General features: G+C 46.3%; 1 protein-coding gene across 4 annotated transcripts; it reads left to right on the forward strand.

Annotated features, from left to right (window-relative positions):
* Window positions 1–1,390: 1,390 nt before the first annotated feature.
* Calcoco1 (calcium binding and coiled-coil domain 1) lies at window positions 1,391–17,462 on the forward strand. 4 transcript variants are annotated; one of them, XM_027949751.2, is made up of 16 exons: window positions 1,391–1,490; window positions 3,812–3,991; window positions 4,320–4,422; window positions 5,284–5,474; window positions 7,053–7,211; window positions 7,597–7,745; window positions 9,401–9,491; window positions 12,234–12,389; window positions 12,598–12,852; window positions 13,325–13,450; window positions 13,908–14,003; window positions 14,376–14,484; window positions 14,677–14,876; window positions 15,353–15,459; window positions 15,692–15,763; window positions 16,436–17,462. In XM_027949751.2, the coding sequence occupies exons 2-16, from the start codon at window positions 3,836–3,838 to the stop codon at window positions 16,611–16,613; spliced, it is 2,148 nt and encodes a 715-aa protein (XP_027805552.2). In that variant the 5' UTR covers window positions 1,391–1,490; window positions 3,812–3,835; the 3' UTR covers window positions 16,614–17,462. The 4 variants fall into 4 exon arrangements, with proteins under 4 accessions (XP_027805552.2, XP_027805553.2, XP_027805554.2 ...); XM_027949752.2 differs by lacking the exon at window positions 15,692–15,763; XM_027949753.2 differs by having other exon boundaries at window positions 15,692–16,444.
* Window positions 17,463–22,003: the final 4,541 nt, after the last annotated feature.

A 22,003-nucleotide genomic window follows, 5' to 3' on the forward strand; every position in this document is an offset into this window, starting at 1 on the left:
TTGGTTTTTGTCATTGTTGTTTGTTTTTTATAAGCCTTTACTTTGAGTGGAAAATGAAAACCATGAATCCATTTGAGATGTGGGTCCTTGAACAGGCCCTACTCTTAGCCCACCACAGGACTTCAAGCCATCTCCTCATCCAGCAGCTTGCTCCCTAACTCGTAAATCTTGACTAATGACACAGACACGTCACCTTAATGCTTGTACAGCCCAGTAACCTATTAAGTGCTTGGAGATCTTCAGATGAAAGGCACCAAAGGGCAGGCACCAGATACCCTATTCAGTCATAAAAGGAAAAAAAAAAAAAAAAAAAAACTCGGGAAAGGCAGAAGTCCCATAAGTTAGTGCAGCAGAAAATTAAAGCAGGCAGCTAAGAAGAGAAAAATCAATCCTTAGACTGTAATCCCTTAACACAGAGACAGGGAGATAACTCTGAATGCCTCTGAATAAAGACTTGTAGGAAGCGGACAGGGGGAAAGGATGCTCAAGTCTTTAATGCAACTTGAGGTGTGGGAGGAGTGTAAATCTTTCACTTCTTCCACAGAAAAGCAGAACAACGAACTGTATTGTTATCCTAATTAATTTAAGCCAGTTAAAATGCTTGGGCAAACAGGCCCCTATAAGTGGCTTGTTTGTGAGTGGTGACAGATCCTGAATTATACCAAGTTCCCTATTCAACATCATGTTTCTCATTCCACGGCTTCCACCACCACCTCAGGCAATACATCCTCTTCCTAGACCCAGGGGCCACTCTAGGGGAGCCCTGTCTGGGTGTGGGAGTTCTGTCAGCAACCCCTTAGCACAGCAACCCTCAAGTTACAAGAAAATGGTCAACAGTGTAGAACAAGATGTGTCCCTGAGGTTTGAGCAAAGAGAAAACTACTGCCACAATTTTGAATTTCTCGTGCCCTAAATGGTGACCAGCAGTGGTACAATGACAACACCGAATAAGGATCAGGACAGTTTCAACCGTCACGAGCTTTATTTTCTTCTCCTGTAAAGTGTGCATAACACTAGACCTATCTCACAGGTGGTTGTGAATACAGAAAGAGGAAGAAATCCCAGAGAGCATTCTTTCCACAGTACAGCAACAGGCAGAACGCATTAGAGCCGTAAATCCTTTCCCCAACACCTCCCTCCAGTTCTTGCTACAAACCAGAAGCCACCACTAGCGCAGCCTGTCCCTCCTGAGGAATTATGGGCCATGAAGTCTTTTGGTGGCCACACCCTCGTGGACCATCACGGAAACGAGGACTACGCCTCCCAGAAGGCCGCGCGGAGGCCGCTGAGCCACCGCCCTCGGCTCCGCCCCCTTGAGCGCAGCATCCTGGGATGTGTAGTCCTAAAAGCAGCAAGCTTAGTTGCGAACCAGACGCGGAAGAACCACATACTCCAGAAGTCCTCGCGTCCCCTCTCCCCCGCCCCTCCTGGAGTCGGAGTGCTGTTTTTGTTGTTGGTGAAAGGTGAGGGAACAGCTGATCGCCTGTGGGGTAAGAAACTTGGCCTAATTCGGGGGGTGGTCTTACGGTGGGGGGGCGTCACCCCACTTTCCAGCCTGTGAAAGGATAATCCAAGGGAACTGTAGAGGCGGATGCGGGAGCGTTTGGATTTTAATACTTTACGTACTGGAGAAGCCACCCCCACGTTTTGGGTGTTCTTGGTTTCAAGGGGCCCCTGAGCAAGGGGTCCCCCTCATTGTCCTCAGTCTCTTCTTGGGCCTTCTTTATAAAGCTTGATACATTTACGGAGGGTTTGAGGGGGCCGAAATTTTTACTTATTCTCTTCCAAACAAGGTTTGACCCTCACAAACCCCACTCTCACCCCAATCCAAAGGCCTTCACTACGCAGAATCTCCGAGGGGAAAAACTTCCAAGTTGTGAAACGTCAAGGCATTCTAGAGCCCTAGAGAGTGGAGGGATCGCGCGCGCGCACACACACACACACACTGACACCCATACCCATGTGAACATCAGAATCTAACCACATATACTTTGGGTGCCCAGAACTTTTCAGACAGGAAGAATGTTTGCAGCTGTTATGAATCTTCTTTGTGGGGAGTATTTAGGGGTTCCTCAGGCGTAGATCTTTCGAAACAATTTACACTCCCCCTCCCCCCAGAAGTAATATATTTGGAGAAAATATGGATTAGTTTTAACCAGGGATTTTTTGAAAAATCCAAGCTGTATTCAATCTCTATTTTAGAGGAAGAATGTACACCTTTTTGTATTGCTGACCCACCTTTTCTTCTCCACTGAGTTTCTGTTTTCAGTCTGATGTGGGTTTGTGGTGTTTGGGACATGCACGTGACCAGTAATGATGGCTAATTGAACACATCAGCTGCAACTGACCCGAGGCAGATTAGTGGGCTGGAGAGAAGAGGCATGGCTCACAGCCTTTGGTTGAGGAGTTCCCTGGATTGTTATTATTGTCAGCTTTCCTCACCCCACCCCCATATTTTCTAATTAACTCTCCCCAGCTACTTGGAACATCCCTTCTTCCAAACCCCATCCCATAGCATGTCTTCAACTACCAAGGTAGATAGATGACAGGTTCGAGCACTTAGCACTGCATCTAAGAGGAGCAGAGATAAAATGGAGAAGGAAATGTTATAACTGGGTTAACATCCAGTCAGACCAGTAGGTATCCAGTCCTGTTTCAGGCAAGGTCTTCTTGCAGACAAGAAGAATGATAGGTTCTTTTTAACTATCTCTTCCTTTTCTTAACACTAAATATACATTTCCCTTTCTCAAGGCCCCTTGCTTCCCACTCTCCAGCCTGTCCCCTGTCCAGGGGTGAGGCTTTCCTGGCTCCAGGCCCCCACATTCCATCTCCCCACACTACCACGTTCCTGCTGAGTGTTTCACTCCACCCTTGAAGCTGCCGCCTCCAGAATTCTTGACTTCCTGGAATAATGAAGTTAAGGGACAGAACCTGTCTTTCCTTATATCCTCCCCTTGCCAGTGTTTCTTGGATGAGAAGAAGCCTTCTGCTTCCCTAGAATTTACTGGGGTAGAAATCTCAGGAAGGGGAATGGACTGAGAGCTCGGGGGCCAGGCCCAAACTGTTGGTTCCTTATAACCTCCAGCCATATTCCAGTTCTAAAGACTCAATTATTTCTTTCAGAGATTAATTGCTGCTTTCAGGTGTCATAATTCATTCCTGGGTAAAGTTGGGTCAACAAGCTCAGAAGTAATTAAAGAGACCAGAATGAGAAGGCCCCATACCTCAGTTGGATTTTGAGTTCAAGAGCCAGAGTTGTGGGAATGGGATGGGGAAATGGAGACTGAATAATCTGGAATTCTGAAGGAAGTTAATTAAGAGTCAAAAAGAAGGGACTGATAGGGAGCAAAGCCTAGGATACTGAGACTTGGTCAATGAGGCAGTGAAAAGGGAGTAAAAATTATAGACAACTGAATACTAGGAAGTGCCTATGAGAACAGAGGGTACATCATGACTCCAGGGTGGGGACTGACTTGCAAGGCCAGACCTATGTTCTAGAGATTAAGAGTTATACCTTTAGGGCTGGGGTTGTGGCTCAGCAGTAGAGCGCTTGCCTAGCAAGTGCGGGACCCTGAGTTCGATCCTCAGCACTACATCAAAATAAAATAAAGATATTGTGCCCATCTACAACTAAAAAATAAAATATTTTTTAAAAAAGAGTTATACCTTTAAAAAGTCCCATAACCCTCAGGGGCTGGAAACCAGGTATACCCTCATCTCCAGGTATAGTGACAGGGTTGTGGCTGGGTATGGATAGAGCTGGGGTGATGGGAGTAGAGTGGAGAGACTTTTTCAACTCTTTATTTCATAGGAGAGCAGATATCTTGAGGGCAGAATGGAAGAATCATCACTAAGCCGGACACTGTCCCGGGGAGGAGTCAACTTTCTGAATGTTGCCCGGACCTACATCCCCAACACCAAGGTGGAATGTCACTATACCCTCCCACCAGGCACCATGCCCAGTGCCAGTGACTGGATTGGCATTTTCAAGGTAACTCTGAAACCCCTCTTGTCTCAGGTTTATGGGACATGGGTTGATTAGAATAAGGGGAATGACTAGGTTCTTGGATTCCTTATGTTGATAGGGAAGAAGAGAGAAAGATGTCACCAATGATAGAGGTCATCTTCTCAGCAAACTCACCTTCTCTCCATCTTAGCCTTGTTCTCTCCTTACACAGTAGTGTCCCCCCACTTTCCCTATCTCTTATTATCTTTGACATTGTAACACCACCTACACCCTGTTCCATCCCTCAGCCCCTCCACCATCCTTAGATGGTAGTTCCATTGCTACACCCCTTTCCCATCTTGGACTTTCACAGGTCGAGGCTGCCTGTGTTCGGGATTACCACACGTTTGTGTGGTCTTCAGTGCCTGATAGTACCACTGATGGTTCTCCTATCCATGCCAGTGTTCAATTCCAAGGTATAAGGGAAGATGGAAAACTGGGAGGGTAGAGCCAAAAAGAAGTTGGGATAAGGGTTCCGGGCTCAGAAATGTAAAAGGCACAGAGGATAAGGAAAAGTGAATGCTATAATACGAATACGAGCTATACGCAGTGGCCCATGCCTGTAGTCCCAGCTACTCAAGAGTCAAGGCGGGAGAACCACTTGAGCCCAAGAGTTCGAGGCCAGCCCAGGCAACATAGTAAGACCCCCAACTCAAAAAGAAAAGAAAAAAGATACTCTAATGAGAATATATGTTACAGAGCTCTCAGAATAGACTTAGAGACAGGGACTTAGAGACAGAAGGATCTTTAGAGGGCATCTGATGCCACCACCTACCCAAAGAAGGAACTCCCCTTATGGAACTAGCGGGTGAAAAGAAGGTGAAGTAGCATCATGTATTGAGCGGAGGGTAGTCATAAGATTCTGAAAGTCCTAGGTTCAAATCTTAGCTCTGTAAGGCTGTTGGGCCTTGGACAAATTACTTACCTCTTTGTTTCTGTTATATTAACAGTAAATGGGGATGCCAGGCTTGTAGGCACAATATGAAGATTTAAGGTAAAACTGTTAGTGCAGTGTTTAGTACAAGGTGGGCACTCAATACATGGCAGCTAGCATTATGATGATGATTACAGGGGGCAGTGGGCTTGGGAAAGAGGAAGGAGAGTGTCCAAGGAACAGAAATAATCTGTGGGAGGAGAGAGATGGTATATGGGCTAGGGAGCAAGGGTCTGGAGCCAAGAACAATAGAAAATGTGGTACATTAAATGAGGAAAGGACCTGCAGAGCACTTGACATCCTGGATCATACTGGGGTTCTGGGTCCACTCTTTTTCCCACAGCCAGCTACCTGCCCAAACCAGGAGCACAGCTCTACCAGTTCCGATATGTGAACCGCCAGGGCCGGGTATGTGGTCAGAGCCCTCCCTTCCAGTTCCGAGAGCCAAGGCCCATGGATGAGCTGGTGACCCTGGAGGAGGCTGATGGAGGCTCTGACATCCTGCTGGTTGTCCCCAAGGCCACCGTGCTTCAAGTGAGAAAAGAGCAATAGACTTGCTTGTGGGCAAGGGAGGGGAAGAGAACATTGTAAGGGGCCCTTCCCACTTCCCTCTCCCCTCATTTATGGCCTCAACTAAAGATCTCACCGAGTTTTACTGTCAAGAAAGTTTCAACCTTGCTAGGTACATATGTAGCTCAGTGGACAGTTTCAACCTTGTCATAGACATGGACTTGTGAATCAGGAAAGCAAGCCACTCACAGGCCATGTGACTCACAATTTCGTAAGAATTTTTTGAGACTTCCTTCTGTGAGCACTACATCCTGCCCTAGGCCCTAGAGGAAAATCCAAAGGGTAGATGAGGCCACTGAGAAGCAGTAAGGATGAGGCCTGTCTCCTGGGCAGGTGAGCAGGCAGAGCATATAGGAGTGCCCAGACCTCTCCCATCCAGTACCACAGGCGCTGACCATGTTCTTGGTACTTTGAATGTGATGACTCCAAGTTGAGATATAATCTATTTTTTAGTATTTAAAAAAAAGGACTGTGAAATATCCCAATAATTTTTATACTGATTACATGTCAAAATGATAATATTTTAGACCGGATTAGATAACATTATAAAATTAATTTTACATTTACTTTTACATTTACACTTACTTACTTTTTTAAGTGACTAGTGGAAAATTTAAACATACATGTGGCTTATATCATATTCCCAGTGGGCCAAATAGAGAAGAATTAGGGAGCAGAGGCAGATATTATCCAGAAAGCATTCCTGAAGGAAAGCAAAGGCCAGGGCAAGGTGGGAGCACATTTGTTCCCCAGATGAGAGGAAAGGGCCGAGGAGGCTCAGAAGGTGAGAGTGGATAGCTTTTCTGTGATTTAGACAAATTCCTGCCCTCTAGAATCCCAAGTCTAATAAATAAATAGAATCAAACCAAGAATAGAAAGATGGTCACACCTCACCTAGGTCAGAGATGTGTGAGCTCCTACTTGGTGTTCTGTTTTCACAATCATTACTCTTATTTTAAGCCTCACAACAACCCAGATTAAGGGGTCACATCACAGATGAAGATGCAGAGGCTCAGAGGAGTTCAATAATTTGTTTTAATATACCTATTAAAAATTGTATTGGAGAGGGGCTGGAGTTGTAGTTCAGTGGCAGAGGCTTTCCTGGCACATGTGAGGCACTGGGTTCAATTCTCAGCACTGCATATAAATTAAAAAAAATAATAAAGTCCATCAACAACTGAAAAAATATTTTTAAAAACATTGTACTGGAGATTTGACCCAAGTGTTTCCAAGTCTAGAACAGATTGGGTAAACTTAGGAGACCTCCCTGCTCTTGTCTGTGCCTCAGGCCAGACATGGGATTTTTGCGGCTGCTGGGTGAAGAAGGTACCAGACCTGGGGTGGGAAGGTAAGAGGGGTGGCAGAAGAGTGCCGACTGGTGTGTCTGAGTAGGTGGTGGACAGGGACTCTGCAGCCTCACCTGATCACCCCTTCATGGCTCATATTGCCATGGCTTCCCAACCCTGAAGTGCATCTGGGGAGTGATGGGGCCTTATAATGGGTGCTTTGCAGACACACCCTCTTCTCATTCTGCCCCCGTAGAACCAACTGGATGAGAGCCAGCAAGAACGGAATGACCTGATGCAGCTGAAGTTGCAGCTGGAGGGGCAGGTGGCAGAGCTGAGGAGCAGAGTGCAAGAGCTTGACACGGCTTTGGTGACTGCCAGGCAGGAGCATGCAGAGCTGACAGAGCAGTACAAGGTGGGAGTTGGGCCTGGTCAAGGGCTGGGCTTGGCTGCTCACCCAGCATCTGAAATTGGAACCCAGTAACACGAGGGAAGGAGATGTTGGTGGGCTTTAAAAATGGTTCTGACATCAAGAAAATAGACTTAAGGCTAACAAGTGGGTTTAAACTGAAATACAAAAGATATGTCCCAAATTTGTAGTAAGACTTGGTTCTCTGACCATGGGGATGTAAGATGGGCCAGCTGTCTTCCCAGGTGAGGGAATGTCCTGGGCAGGCTTTTCAGGGAAGGCAGTGGATGGGTGGGAGTTTAACATATGTGTGCTCCTCCTAATTCTTTGTCTTTTTCTTTGAGAGATGAGTCTCAACCTCCCTCTTCTTCTGTGGGACCTTTAATTCCAGGGGCTTTCCCGGTCCCATGGGGAGCTCACAGAAGAGAGGGACATCCTGAGCCGCCAACAGGGAGACCATGTGGCACGCATCCTAGAGCTGGAAGATGACATTCAGACCATCAGTGAGAAAGTGCTGACAAAGGAGGTGGAGCTGGACAGGTTAGGGGACTTTCTGCCCCTTTTTATGCCCTTTATTTCCTGGGACCCCCACCCTCTAGCCTCCTATTGCAGGCAGACAAATCTCTGTCTCACCTTATTTCTCTGTCTCTTCTCAACATCACTCAGAGTATTTCAACTACCATCAGTGTTTCTACCTAGCTCTTTTTCATCTTTCCAAATGCTATTCAGTATTCATTATTTTCAGAAATAATTATGATTACCATTTATTGTGCAGCCAAAGCTCAGCAAGACCTAGGAGTGGAGGATTTGGAAGAAGAGAATGGGTAGAATAGTCAATGCAAGATAAGAAAGGATGGATTTCAAATTTTACCACAGGAAAGATAGGATTAGACTCTGTTTTCACTTAAGAAATTCTAGAGCTAGTGATCCAGGAATCTGGGTCTCTCCCTTGAAAAAAAGTATAAATCTTAGGGGCTTGGGGATTTAGCTCAGTAGCAGAGCATTTGCCTAGCATGAGCAAGGCCCTGAGTTTGTTTCTCAGCCCTGAAGAAAGAAAAAATCATAGAATATTAGCATTGAGAGTAATGTAAGGTATATTAGAGGAGGTCGTTCTGAAGAGACAGCCTCTTTCAATTTTGGACAGCTGACACTTTAGTCTTATGTATAGGACCAAACTCTACCTTGATGTACCTTACCAATGGGTCCTGGGTTAGATCTTTGGAGCTATAAAGAATAAATGTTTCTTCTCTCAGAAAACTGTTATTTCTACCAAATAGCATAAATATTGACTATTTTCCATGTTTGTCCTTTAAATTTTTACCAGGTTAAATTCTCCAATTCTTTCATTGATCAAATATACTAATTTTCTTTCAGTACTGGTAGATTTGATATTTTTAAAAACTCTTTAAAGGAAAAAGTTCTTCTGCCCAAGGCCCAGAATAAAAAGTGAGTTGATATAAGAGGCTTCTTTAGGATACACTAGTGTTGCCTTTAGGAGACACTCGATGTGTATGTTCTCAGGGACTATCTGGACCAGGGGTCAGCAGACTATGACCCACATGCCAAATCTAGTTTATCACCTGGTTTTGTACAGCCCATAAGTAAGAATGGGTTTTTAGATGTTTTATTGGTTGAAGAATAGATTAAAATAATAATAATATTTTGTGATATGAAAATTACATGAAATTCAAATCCCAGTGTTCATAAGTGAAGCTTTATTATAATACCTGCTTATTTACTTACTGTATACGATGGCTGCTTTCACAGACAGTGGCAGAGTTGAGTAATTATTACAGGGACCACATGGCCTGCAAAGCTTCAAATAGTTACTCTCAGGCCCTTTATCAAAAAAGTCTGCCAACTTCTAATCTAGAACAAAAGTTTATAAACAATAGTGACTGCTCTTGATCTAGAAAAAAAACTGGATTCTAGTCTTTCAATTGAGTAAAAATAGGGAGCCTTCAGCAGAACATTCCTTAAAAGTGATAACTTAAAAAGAAAATGGTTACATTTCTCAGTTTTGCTCAAGAACCAGATATCTTGAGTTCTTGGGACTTGGAATTGGGTCCTTTTGTTGGGGGACTTGAGCATCTGGAGCCAAATGGAGCAGGAACACTAGAAGAAGAGCACAGGACAGAAGTCTGGGTCCTTCTCTGGATGACCTTTTGATCTGACATGTCATTCCCCACTCACAGGGTCAGAGACGCAGTTAAGGCCCTGACTCGGGAACAAGAGAAGCTCCTGGGGCAGCTGAAGGAAGTCCAAGCAGACAAGGAGCAAAACGAGGTAAGCACGGGCTCAGAGCTGGTGTGCTTTCTCAGCTGTTCATGGAGCCCTTTCTGAGTGCTGGGACAAAAATGTGAAGAAGACCCTGTGGGCACTCTATTTCAGAACATAGTACCACACCCAGATTGAAATCAGTGAAAGTGGAATATAAGGAATGTCACAAGGGAAATCTAATACAGTATTATGGGACTCCAAAGAGTTGGATGAGAGCATATCTTAGAAACATTAGAAAAGGCTGTTAAAAGGAAGTCATGAACTAGACTCCTGCTTCAAATATTATTGGCTGTAGAGCCCCATCTTCCCCATCCCCAATGAAGTTTTACATCTTATATAGAACCTCACTAAATAAATAAAAGCAATATTTTATTACTATAAATTTATTTCTTATGAATTTAAACATAAACATTAATTTATAAGGTAATGAAAGCAATTAAGTAAGTTTGATGGATACCAAACTTTGAAATTAAGGATTATGGATGACTGTTCTGTCAGCCTTAGCAGCCAATGCATTCCTATATTCTGTTTGGATTGTACAACATTGAGAACACCTTGAGTCACCACACAAGTAGGTGCAAGCGGTAACAGTTTTTGAACTGTTCATCTTACAGTCTCAGTTTACTCTTCACTTCAATAGAAAATACAATAGAAATTTTATTCTGAGGTTTGCACAAAAATGAATTAACCTAGAAACACAAATTGATGGATTGGTGATCTTCTTCAGTATGTCAACTTGTGAGTCTATGTGCTATTTTTAAACATAATTTTCAAAAAAGTTAGAACAATTTGGGGCTGGAATCTAATTTGGGTAGAATGCTTATATAGCATGTACCAGGCCTTGCATTTCATCCCAGCACTGAAAATAATAACAATAATAATAACAAGTTCAGGACTAGGGTTATGGCTCAACGGTAGAGTGCTCGCCTAACACATGCAAGGCCCTGGATTTGATCCTCAGCACCACATATAAATAAATAAAGGTATTGTGTCCAACTACAACTAAAAAAATAAATAAATATTTAAAAAATAATAATAACAAGTTCAAATCAAATATTTGCAGAACCCCTCAATTGCTTCCTCAGAATTTTGGACTTCTGTAGAGTATGGTTTGAAAACTCTTTGCTCAGAAGTGAGGAATGGGTAGAATTTGAGTAGAGAGAAAGGGAGGCTGCTTTAAGAATAGGGAGAGATAGGAGCAAAGGCTTAGAGACCAGAATACATATTCAGAGCAGGTGAATGTGTGAGTGAAGAGTCTGAGACAAGGCTTAGGTCAGATTGTAGAGGATCTTGACTTAATTCTTTAAGCAGTGAGAAGCATTGGTAGTTTTCAAGCAGGGATGATATGTACTTAAAGAATTATATTTAAAGAAGTTTAATCTGAAAATGGGCACGGTGGCGCACACCTGTATTCCCAGCAACTCGGGAGGCTGAGACAGGAGGATTGCAAATTCAAAGCCCACCTCAGCAATGGTGAGGTGCTAAGCAACTCAGTGAGGCCCTGACTCTAAATAAAACACAAAATAGGGCTGGCGATGTGGCTCAGTGGTCAAGTACCCCTGAGTTCAATCCCTGGTACCCCCCAAGAAAAGTTTAATTTGGTTGCCTTGTGAAAAATAAACTAGTTATTGAGGTTATTCAGTCAACCAAGCAAAAAATGACTAGAGCCTAAGCTAATATGGTTGCAACAGTAATAAAAAAAGAAAGCAAGGCTGGTGGCACATGCCTATAATCCCAATGATTCAGGAGGCTGAGGCAGGAGGATCACAAGTTTAAGGCCAGCCTCAGCAATTGAGCAAGGCTTTGAGCAATTTAGTGAGACCCTGACTCAAAATAAAAAATTAAAAGGGCTGGGGATGTGGCTCAGTGTAAAGCATCCCAGGGTTTAAAAAAGTAATTAATGAATTAAATTTTTTAAAAAGAATAGGGCACAGTGTCACTTGCCTGTAATCTCAGACTCAAGAGGATCACAAATTCAAGGCCAACCTTAGCAACTTAGCAAGACAGCCTCAAAATTAAAAATAAAAATGGCTGGGGAAATATCTCAGTGGTAAAATAGAAGATGGAGAAGCAATAGGTTTTTTGGTGGGCAACTAGAGAGAACAGAACCATGCGTGGCACCAAGGTATCTAGCCTGGGTGGCTTGGGAGCTAGTTTGTTACTGAGAGTAAGAGTAGAAAAGACTAGGGTGAGTGATAGAATATGTTGAGTTTGAGGGGCTGGCAGGACATTCAGACTGGGTTTTGATTTAAGTCGAAAATCAGGGCTGGGTGCATTGGCACACACCTGTGATCCCAATGACTTAGGAGGCCGAGGCAGGAGGAACAAGGCCAGCCTCAGGAATCTAGTGAGACCCTGTCTCAAAATAAAAAGTTTTGGGAACGTAGCTCATGATAGAGCACTTGCCTAGCATGTTTGGGCCCTGGGTTTAGTCACCAGTAACACACGTGCATATGCACATGTGCATACACACACACAACGTAAAATGGGAAAGCAGAAGTGAGATGTGAGACATCCACATTGAAGACCCCAGGTTGTGATGTTGGAAATCCTTGTTTGGGAGTTGGATGTTCAAGTTCAAGTTCTTACAAGTTGAGAATCAAGTAGGGCTAGGAAGAGGTGAGCATTTGAGTTTGTATTAAGTCTAAGAAATGGAACCTTCTCCTCTATTACAGTGACAGAGATCACCCTCTCCATGTTCACTCCAACACTTAGACCCCTTTTCTTACCTCTTTCCACTTCCATCAGGCTGAGCTCCAAATGGCACAACAGGAGAACCACCGCTTAAATGTGGAGCTGCAGGAGGCCAAGGGCTGGCAAGAAGAGCAGAGTGCTCAGGCCCAGAGACTGAAGGACAAGTTGGCCCAAATGAAGGACACCTTAGGCCAGGCCCAGCAGCGAGTGGTAAATGAAGACCCCCAGGCAATAGGAAGCAGTTTATGTTTAAAAAGCTAGTTGTAGAAAAGTCTGGTGGCCAGAGACAAGGGGAAGAGATACAGCTAAAGACTAAACAACACAGTCCTAGGCCCTAATGCCAGGAGTGGGGAGTGGGGACCTGGTTCATAAATGTTTCCAAGGGAACTCTGACCTCCATCTCTTCCTTTCTCCTGAGGCTGAGCTGGAACCCCTGAAGGAGCAGCTTCGAGGAGCCCAGGAGCTTGCAGCCTCAAGCCAGCAGAAGGCTGCCCTTCTTGGGGAGGAGTTGGCCAGTGCAGCAGGAGCCAGGGACCGCACCATAGCGGAATTACACCGCAGCCGCCTGGAAGTGGCTGAAGTCACCGGCAGGCTGGCTGAGCTCAGTCTGCACCTGAAGGAGGAAAAATGCCAGTGGAGCAAGGAGCGGGCAGGGTTGCTGCAAAGTGTGGAGGTAGAAGGGCAGGGGGACCTGGAAGTCTCATGGCTACTGCCCCCACCTCTATGGGGACTCCTACATATGGGCAGGCCCTCTGGGAGAATCTAAGAATACCTAGGGACGAGGAGGGGCTTGGAGGAAGGTGGAGATACACTGCTTTCTAGGCATGATCCACACCAGGGTATCCCAATCCCCATCACCATAGCACCTTCCTTAGTTATCTTCCTTGATTATCTTCCTTGGTACAGAAACATTACTGTCGTAGGTACCAGGCCCTGACATAATGTCCATTCCCAGTCAGCACAGCACCTTGCTGTCATGTCCTTATCCTTCATCAGGGGGTATAGGAAATGAGGAAGGTAAGAAGGGAAAGTGGCTCAACCATTCCATTCAACAAAAGAAGGGACATGGTGAGAGATGATGCTGTTGCCAGTGGTGTCCCTTTTCCTTCATGACTTCACCTCCCATTCCTTTGACCATCTCCCAGGCAGAGAAGGACAAGATCCTGAAGCTTAGCGCAGAGATCCTTCGGCTGGAAAAGGCAGTTCAGGAGGAGAGGACCCAGAACCAAGTGTTCAAGACTGAACTGGCCCGGGAAAAGGATTCTAGCCTGGTGAGGCACCTGACCTCCATGAGCCCCATCTGTGTCCTCCTGAGGCATTTGTGCTCCTTCACTGTCCTGAGTGTGGGCTCAGACATGCCAGGTGCATGCTTCTTTGTTAGGTGGCACCTCAATTGCACACCTCCCAGCCCTTCTTGGTTTGAATATGCAATATCTGCTCTTGGCCCACATCTGGGCCTATAAAGGGTGACTTAGGAGAATTATAGAGTGCTCCCCTGGTATGACCAAGGCCTCTATACCCCAGACTAGGACAATCTTCTATGTCCACACTCAAGAAGCAGAGACTGAGACTCTGTGGCCAGAACAAAGATCTCATAGAGGAAGAGCACTGTGTGTGTCAGAGCAGAGGTGGGGGAGACCTGGTTCTAGATTGTTGAGCCAGATCCCAGAGCCCAAGTTCTTGGATTCACATTCTAGGTCCAGGTTCCATCTGGCCCTTTACCCTCAGGTGCAGTTGTCAGAGAGTAAGCGCGAGTTGACAGAGCTGCGGTCCGCCCTGCGTGTGCTCCAGAAAGAAAAAGAGCAGTTGCAGGTAGAAAAGCAGGTGAGAACCAGAACTCAGCCTCCTGGGTGCCAGATCTGAAGATGTGGGGGCTTGAAATTCTGAATTTTCTTGTCAATTCTTGGCTTAGAAACTGGAATCTCTAAGAGGGCCCAGAGGCTAGAAAGGAGACCCAGGCTCCTCTTATTAAATGACTTGGCAGGGCAGGGGAGAATCACCGGGAGAAGAGAGGGATGTCAGGGTAAAGGAAATGTCCTGGGAAAGGAAATCTAACCTATGTTCCCCTACCTATGGTGAAGGCGCCTCATCCTGAGGAGGGAGGAGTTCATCTTGGAGCCAGCAGAGGCCATTTAGGCCATTAAGATCAGCATCTTCCCAGCCTCAAGCACCTGTCTCTTTCCTCCCCAACTCCAGGAACTGCTAGAGTACATGAGAAAGCTGGAGGCCCGCCTGGAGAAGGTGGCAGATGAGAAGTGGAATGAGGATGCTGCCACAGAGGATGAGGAGACCACTGCGGGGCTGAGTCTGTATACTCCCAATCTTGTGACACCTCTTCCCACTCCTCCTCCCCTTGTTGAGGAAGGAAGTGCCTTCTTCCTTCCCAGGCCCTGGCCCCTATTTAGTGTAACTATCTCCCTCATCCAGAGGAGATCAAGCTGATCTAGTCCTTTAGCAATGCATCCTTCTTTTTCTCTGCCTGTCTCTTTTCCTATAGGCTGCCCAGCGCCTCTCACAGACTCAGAGGATGAGTCCCCAGAAGACATGAGGCTCCCGCCCTATGGCCTGTGTGAGCGTGGAGACCCAAGCTCTTCTCCTGCTGGGCCCCGAGAGGCTTCTCCCCTGGTTGTCATCAGCCAGCCGGCTCCCATTGCTCCCCACCTCTCAGGGCCAGCTGAGGACAGTAGCTCTGACTCGGTGAGCAGTAAGGGGAGCCTGAGCTGAAGCAGTAAGAAGTGGGTAGGGCCACATACACCCAGGAGTCCCAGCCTCCACAGCAGGAAGTCTGTGCCATAGGGCACTCTCTTTTATGTTTTTGTTTTTGCAGAGCCGAGGAGGAACCCAGGGCCTGTTGCTTGCTAGACAAGCACTCTACCACTGAGCTCCATCCCCAGCCTCCAGGGCTCTCTTTTGTTCTCAGGGGAGAAGAGGCAGACACAGCCTCTTTTCAAGGCCACCAACGGATACCACCCCAAAACCCAGTCCAGCCCAGTCCTCACTTCCAGCCCCTGCTGCTCTTAACCACCTGCTCCCATCAAAATGCCTCTCCTGCCTTTCTCTTCCTACAGCCCTCTGCCCACTGTCCCATCCTTCTCTTCCCTGATCTGTCCCCATGTGCTGCTCCCCCACCTTGGACACCACCCCAAACCCTATCCTATCTCTTTGGTCCCCAGGAGGCTGAGGACGAAAAATCAGTCCTGATGGCCGCTGTGCAGAGTGGGGGTGAGGAGGCCAACCTGCTGCTTCCTGAACTGGGCAGTGCCTTCTATGACATGGCCAGGTGAGTGCAGAAGAGGAAGACATAGGGGAGAGGGGACAAAGTTGGTGGGAAAGAGCGTCCATGTGAATAGTCACCATGCCCTGCTTCAACCTTCCCTTCTTGGCCTCAGCCAAAAGGAGGAGATGCAGGTGTGGTTGACATAGAAAATCACCCAGTACTTCCAGGTAATCTCTCCCCTGCCTTAGCAATGCAGCCAGGGGCCTGCCTTTAACTGGCTTCTGTGTTGTTCTAGCACCATCTTCCGTGGAGCCCAAATTGCCCTGCATCCCCTCTCTCCTGCCCCTACCCCTTCCCCAACCACCAGGTAGGTACCTAGGCTCCTTGGGAGAGAAAGGGAGGTGATCAAGTTCCCCAGGGATAGAAGCAGTAAGGAAAGTGGGACCCAGCAGCTATTTGACTGAACCTGAGATGTTTTCCCTCTTCCCTGACTTCCCTGGGGAACTCTTTGGGAGGGGGACTCCCCAGGGATGTGAGGGGGGTTCAGGTGCCAAATTGCCCCCTTCTGCCTTCCCTTTTCTTCCCTGGGTCAGGAGGGCAGAGTGTGGGGAAGAGAGATTTTATCATCAAGCCCCCAGCTCTGCCTGGATATGAGATGGGCTCGGGGCAGGGAGGGGGTGACGCTGTCATCCTTCTCTGCTGGAGCAAGAAGATGAAGGACGATGTCAGCCTCATTTTCAGCCTCATTAGGCAGCAGACGGAGATGGAGGGAGGAGAGCAGGAGGTTGGGGGATGGGTCCTGCACTAGAGAGATCAGCGGGACCTCAAGAAAAGAGGCCATGGGGATCTGGAAAACTAAGGCTCCACTGTTGTGGGGAGGAAGCTGCCCTAGGAGAGGCTGGGACGGAAACAACCAGGATGCTGCGTGAGGAGCAGGATGATCTGGGCCAAGGCTTGGGGGTCCTGCTCCCTGAGGTCTGCAGGTCAAGGCGGCAGCAGAGTACACTAACCCTCTCCTTTTCCCTCTGTCCCTCTTTAGTGGCTTTACTGTGGGTCCCCTGTCAGAGGCCAGCACCGGGGGCCCTGCCACCCCCCCATGGAAGGAGTGCCCTATCTGTAAGGAGCGCTTCCCTGCTGAGAGTGACAAGGATGCCCTGGAGGACCACATGGATGGACACTTCTTTTTCAGCACCCAGGACCCTTTCACCTTTGAGTGATTCCCCCACTCTCTAGTATATGCACAGATATACACTTACACACACATGCACACACTCATGCACAGACACACACTTGGGTCTCATACCTGTTTTCCATCACACCAGTTTCCATAATATTCTGTTCCCTAAGAACTGCTCCTCTGTGCCCTGTTTTCATCCCAAGCTTTCTAACTTCATCCTCTCCCGCCTGGCCCTTTTGTCCCAGGCAGGGGTCCTTCTTGGAAGCAGTGGCTGCATTTATCCCCTGAAAGCGGTTTTAGAGGAACCAGGATGGAGAAGACCTTCCCCTCTGGGAATGGAATTGTCCACTGCTAGCCCCAGAGGCTCCTGGTATCTAGAGCCACCACACACAGGCTCCTACACACTCCCCTCTCTGTTGCCCCAAAGCCAATTCCTGTGGCGCCATACTTTCTCTTATTTGGGATTTATGTTTGCTTACCTGAGTTTTCTCTGGGGCCTGTATAGAGGCAGCAGTGTGGACATCATGACCTCTTTGGGTCTCAGCTTCAGTGGTTCCTCTTTCTGTTCCCCACTTGACTTCCACACCCCATCCCAGCCTTTCCCATAGCCTTAGATATTAAGTTTGGAGGTTCGTTTTGTATTTTTAAGGATTCCTGTCTGTCTCCTGCCACCCCCAACCCCCCACATACACCCATATCCTTACATGGAAAGAAATAATGTATTTGTGCCTTCTGTGAGGGATGGGGGAACAAGTGATTCCAGGTGTCCTCATTTCCTGGCCTCTCCTCCTTCTCAAGGTCCCCCACAGCAATAAAAACTTCCTCCTCCCGCCATATCCCTCCCCTCTTATATGTAGTTTGGACAAATATATTTATATGATATGTGTAACCGTTGTCATAAAATGTGTGTTTAATAGGAGGTGTGACTAGAGCAAAGAGGGTCCAGGCCTGACTCCTAGACCCCGGGGGTGTGGGGGAGAGGGGCAGAGATAACTGCTGAGCAGTCATCTTCTCACTGTTCCTCCTAACAGGCTGGGGGCCGGGGGCTGGCACAGGAGGGAATAGCAGGTAGAAGAACTCTTGTCCCAAAAGGGGAGGTCTGTTTTGGATCACAGTGCAGCGGGGAGGAGGCAAACTGATGGGCCCTGCTCAGGGTGGAGCGTCAGGTGGGGCGCGCCTGGGGAGTGGGGCCAAGGTTTCCACTGCTCACACCATAGCAGCCATCTCTGTGCCTTGTGCCAGAGGACATGCATTACTCCCATCAAGAGTGAACATCATTCAGCACTCACTTAGTAAAAAACACCCTGAACCCCATACCTCTGAAGAAAATTTTCTATTCCTCCCAACCCTGCCTCTCCTCTCCCTCCGCTGCCGTCTTCACACACCCGCAGTGCACTCTGTGACTCCACAGTCACAAAAACACATCCATCCACTCTAACCAGCTTCACGAGCTAGACACATCCACAGCATCATAAAGCATTTATTAAGGACCTGTGTGCTCACCAAGGCTCTCAGCAGTGCCCTGCGTGAGCACATGCCTGTGGCCCCCCTGTTCTCCATCCCAAGAGAGCTCTCTTATCTACAGCCTTCCGTTCCCTTTAGGGCTCCTGAGTGGACCATCCCCACCATTCCCTCTTTCTATCTACCTGAAACCCTCCTGTCCGCCCCCCTTCCAGCCCCACCTGGATGACATCTTACATCCTTCCTTCTTCCCTCACGTCTCTGTCTCCTAGCAACACCATCTCATTCCCTGAATCCCTTCCAAGGAAATTAGAGATAATGGATCTCTCCTCTCTCCATCTCAACCCCTCTTTATTGATCCTCCTTTAATGAAAGTTAATTATAACAATGATTTAATTAATAGAATCCCTCTCTTCCTTTATTGCTTCCCGTATTAAAACTATTAATAAATACGAGCTGGGCTGACAGAGGCATCCATCACCCGCCTGGGATTCCCCCCATCCCTCCTTTTACCCTTCCCCTCTCCCCCTCCCTCTCTTGGCCTATAAACTTGCCGGGGTAGTGGGGGTTAATCAGAGAGGAATTATGAGCCAACATACCCAGCAGGAGGTGCATTTAATGAAATCACTTGTGATTTATGTCTGGGGGAGGTTGGGGAGGGAAGAATCTGGGACCCACACATCCCTGGATTCCAGTAGGGCAGGCCCCTAGAGCAAAAGAAGAGAAAGAGACAGAAATAGGAGCCCAAGCCCTCTGCTCCTACCCCACAACCCCTGCCATGCCACACATCTGCCCCTGTTGGGAACCACATGGCTAGCTGCTCAAGGCCATCAACACAGAAGCTGTCAGACCAGAAGCACAAGAATCGCAGTGTAGGTTTTATTCTCACCTCCGAAAGTTTTTTCATGGATCCCTCCCCCTCCTTCCTTTCGCCCCAGCTCTGTCCACTATTACCTTCCCAAAGCTGCACCGCACTCCCTCCATAAAGCCCCCACAGTCCCTCACAGGCTCCTCAACATGGACATCTAGAGTTTCCAGCTGCTCCTCTCTCTGCCCTCTGTGTGTCTTTCTGGTGTGTGATCTGCACTTTCACACTGAAGTTCCACAGGAGTTGGAGTCATTTCTCTTCCTTCTTCAAGGTACACCTCACCCAATGTGCAAGGCACAGCCCAGACACAGAGGGAGCTCGGGATGGTAATGGACTGCCTGGGCAGGGAAGAAAGACAGCTGGGTTACAATTCTAGTTCTGCCTCCCACACACTGTGTGGTATTTGGCAACTCAGCCTTTCTACTTATATCCCTCTGTAATAGATCATCTCGTTCTCTCCCTGCTCCCAGCATCCATGCAGAAACTGATAGACCCGACTGGGCTTGAGACCCTGGAGAGAGAAGTCAGACCAAGAAGCAGCAAGTAGGAACTCATGTGTCAGTATTTGGTGGTGGAAGGATGACTCTAAATACATCAGTCTCCACTTATAGAACCTCAATATCTGCCTGTTACCTACAGGAACATGAAGTATATATAGCTTAGGGTGCCAGTCAGTTTTTTTACCATCTGGATCCAGAATGCCTTTCCATCTCCCATCCTACCCAGAGGAACCCTGTACTCCAGGTTAACACAACCATTCCACAGAAACAGGCACTGCTCTCACACCTACTTTCCTCTCAGTTCAAGGACACCTCCTCCATGAAGCCTTTCTTGACTTCCCTCAGCTAACTTCTCAGATACCACAAATAGTATATGTGTGAAAACACATTTGTAAAAACATGCTACATCATGTATACAAGTTTTTGTTTACACTATAAGCAACTTGAGGATAAGTTCTGAGTTTATACATCTCTGTGGTCCTAAAATCTAATAGAGGGACCAATATAGATCTAGTCCCCCAAAATAATCTTTAAATTAATTTTCACACATACTTAATATAAAAAGAATAGTAAAATGAGCATCCTGGACTCACTAAACAGCTTTAAATGATTGAACATTATTACTATCATTGAAATACAATTAACAAAATGTGGTGTCAGTTGGGATAGAAATGTTTCTATTGGGGCTGGGGTTGTGGCTCAGCTGTAGAGTGCTCGCTATGCACGTGCAAGGCCCTGGGTTCAATCCTCAGCACCACATAAAAATAAATAAATAAGCAAATAAATAAATAAATAAATAAATGTATTGTGTCCAACTACAACTACAAAAAAATAAATATTTTAAAAAAGAGAAATGTTTCTATTAACACAAGAAATGTTACAGACTGCTCTTTATGGGTCAGATGCTGGGGAATAAAGAGAAAATAGTTTCAAACCCCACCCTCAGAAAGCCTGTGGTTTATGTAAATCACCAAACACAAGGAAACAAGATAAAGGCTACTACAGAGGTAAAACTTGGGGCAGGGGTACTTCACCAAGACTGGGGAAGATAAAATTTCCCATGGGTAACAACATGGGGCTGAGTCTTAAAGGATGAATCAATGGAACAAAATATGCAAAGATCTAACTTGTTCAGAAATGTAAACACTCAGGTAAGACTTCTGAGTTAGGATCAGACACAAGTGTGTAATGAGGCTGGAAATGTAGCCTATTGACATTTGCTCATACACTCACCCAACAAATATTAGTTGGGTGCCCACTATGTGCCAAGTACCACTCTAGGCACCAAGGAAACAGCATAAAAAAATATAGACAGGAATGCCTGCCCTCAGGCAGCTTACACTCTATTGCCAAATCATGGAAGTCCAGAGAAACAAGTTAGGAACTTACTGTAATAACCAAAGCAAAAGTGGTGAGCAATGTCAAGGGGAAACTTAGGCAATGTCAAGGGGAAAAGAGGAAGAATAATTTAGGATGCAGAATTAATGGGACCTGGTAATAATTAAATATGGAAAATGAATAGGAGTAAAGTTGATTCCAGGTTTTTGGTTTCAAAGGTCATATAACTAATAATGCCATTAACTAAATAAATAATGCTAATGGAGAAATACACATGAGGAAAAGGTGACTGGTGCAAATTTGCCTTTTGGAAGCAATGGGGAATCTTCCAAAAGAGAAAGTGGTTCAATAGTAGTAGTAATTGTTAGATAGATACTTAAAGCCAGGGATCAAGAGAGTGTGCAGCAAAATAGATATATAAGATCCCTGAAAGTAAAGATGATAAAATAAAGCAAAGTCTGAGGGTGTGGTGTGGTAGCAGAGTGCTTACATGGCATGCATGAAGCCTGGGTTTGATCCCCAGCACCACCAAAAAAAAAAAATTTAAAGTTAAAAAGGATTATCCAGGTCTCATAGGTTGAGTGAGGGTAAGAGGGCCAAGGGCAGCACTCAGTAGAACATCAATAAAGAAGGGAAGTATGAAGAATGCAGAGTTATGGAGAAAACTGAGAAGGATCAGTCAGGGAGGTAGGAAACAACTCAGAAGAGTTGGGTCAAAGAGAGAGCTAGAAGCAGCCAATTCAGCAGAGCAGCCAGGAAAATGACTCCTGGAAACCACAGGATTAGCAATCAGGGACACAATTCTGATCTGCAGGATTAGGGAATATGTCTTCAGACTCACATAAACTCCAGGGCCCCTGAACCAAGGTCTAAGAAAAATCATGTGTAGGACCTCAGATGTCTGTGACTCCAATATAAAAAATCCTGCTGCTTCTAGCTATCCTGGCATGAGGCACACTCTAATTCTTTTTTTTTTTTTTTTTTTTTTTTTTTGAGACAAGGTCTTGCTCTGTTGCTCAGGCCGGTCTCAAACTCTGGGCTCAAGTGATCCTCATGCCTTAGCCTCCAGAATAACTGGGACACCAGGCATATGCCACCACACCCAGCATCTAAAGTAACATAAAACCTAAGACTGCACTGTTTGCTAGGGCAACCATCAGCACAACATCTACCATACTGAATGCTTGAGATGTGGCTAGTCCAAATTGAGATACTACAAAAAGTAAACTAGATAACAATTTCAAAGAATCAGAACTTAGAAAA

Source organism: Marmota flaviventris, chromosome 3, assembly GCF_047511675.1.
Source record: "Marmota flaviventris isolate mMarFla1 chromosome 3, mMarFla1.hap1, whole genome shotgun sequence".
NCBI classification, from domain to species: domain Eukaryota; kingdom Metazoa; phylum Chordata; class Mammalia; order Rodentia; family Sciuridae; genus Marmota; species Marmota flaviventris.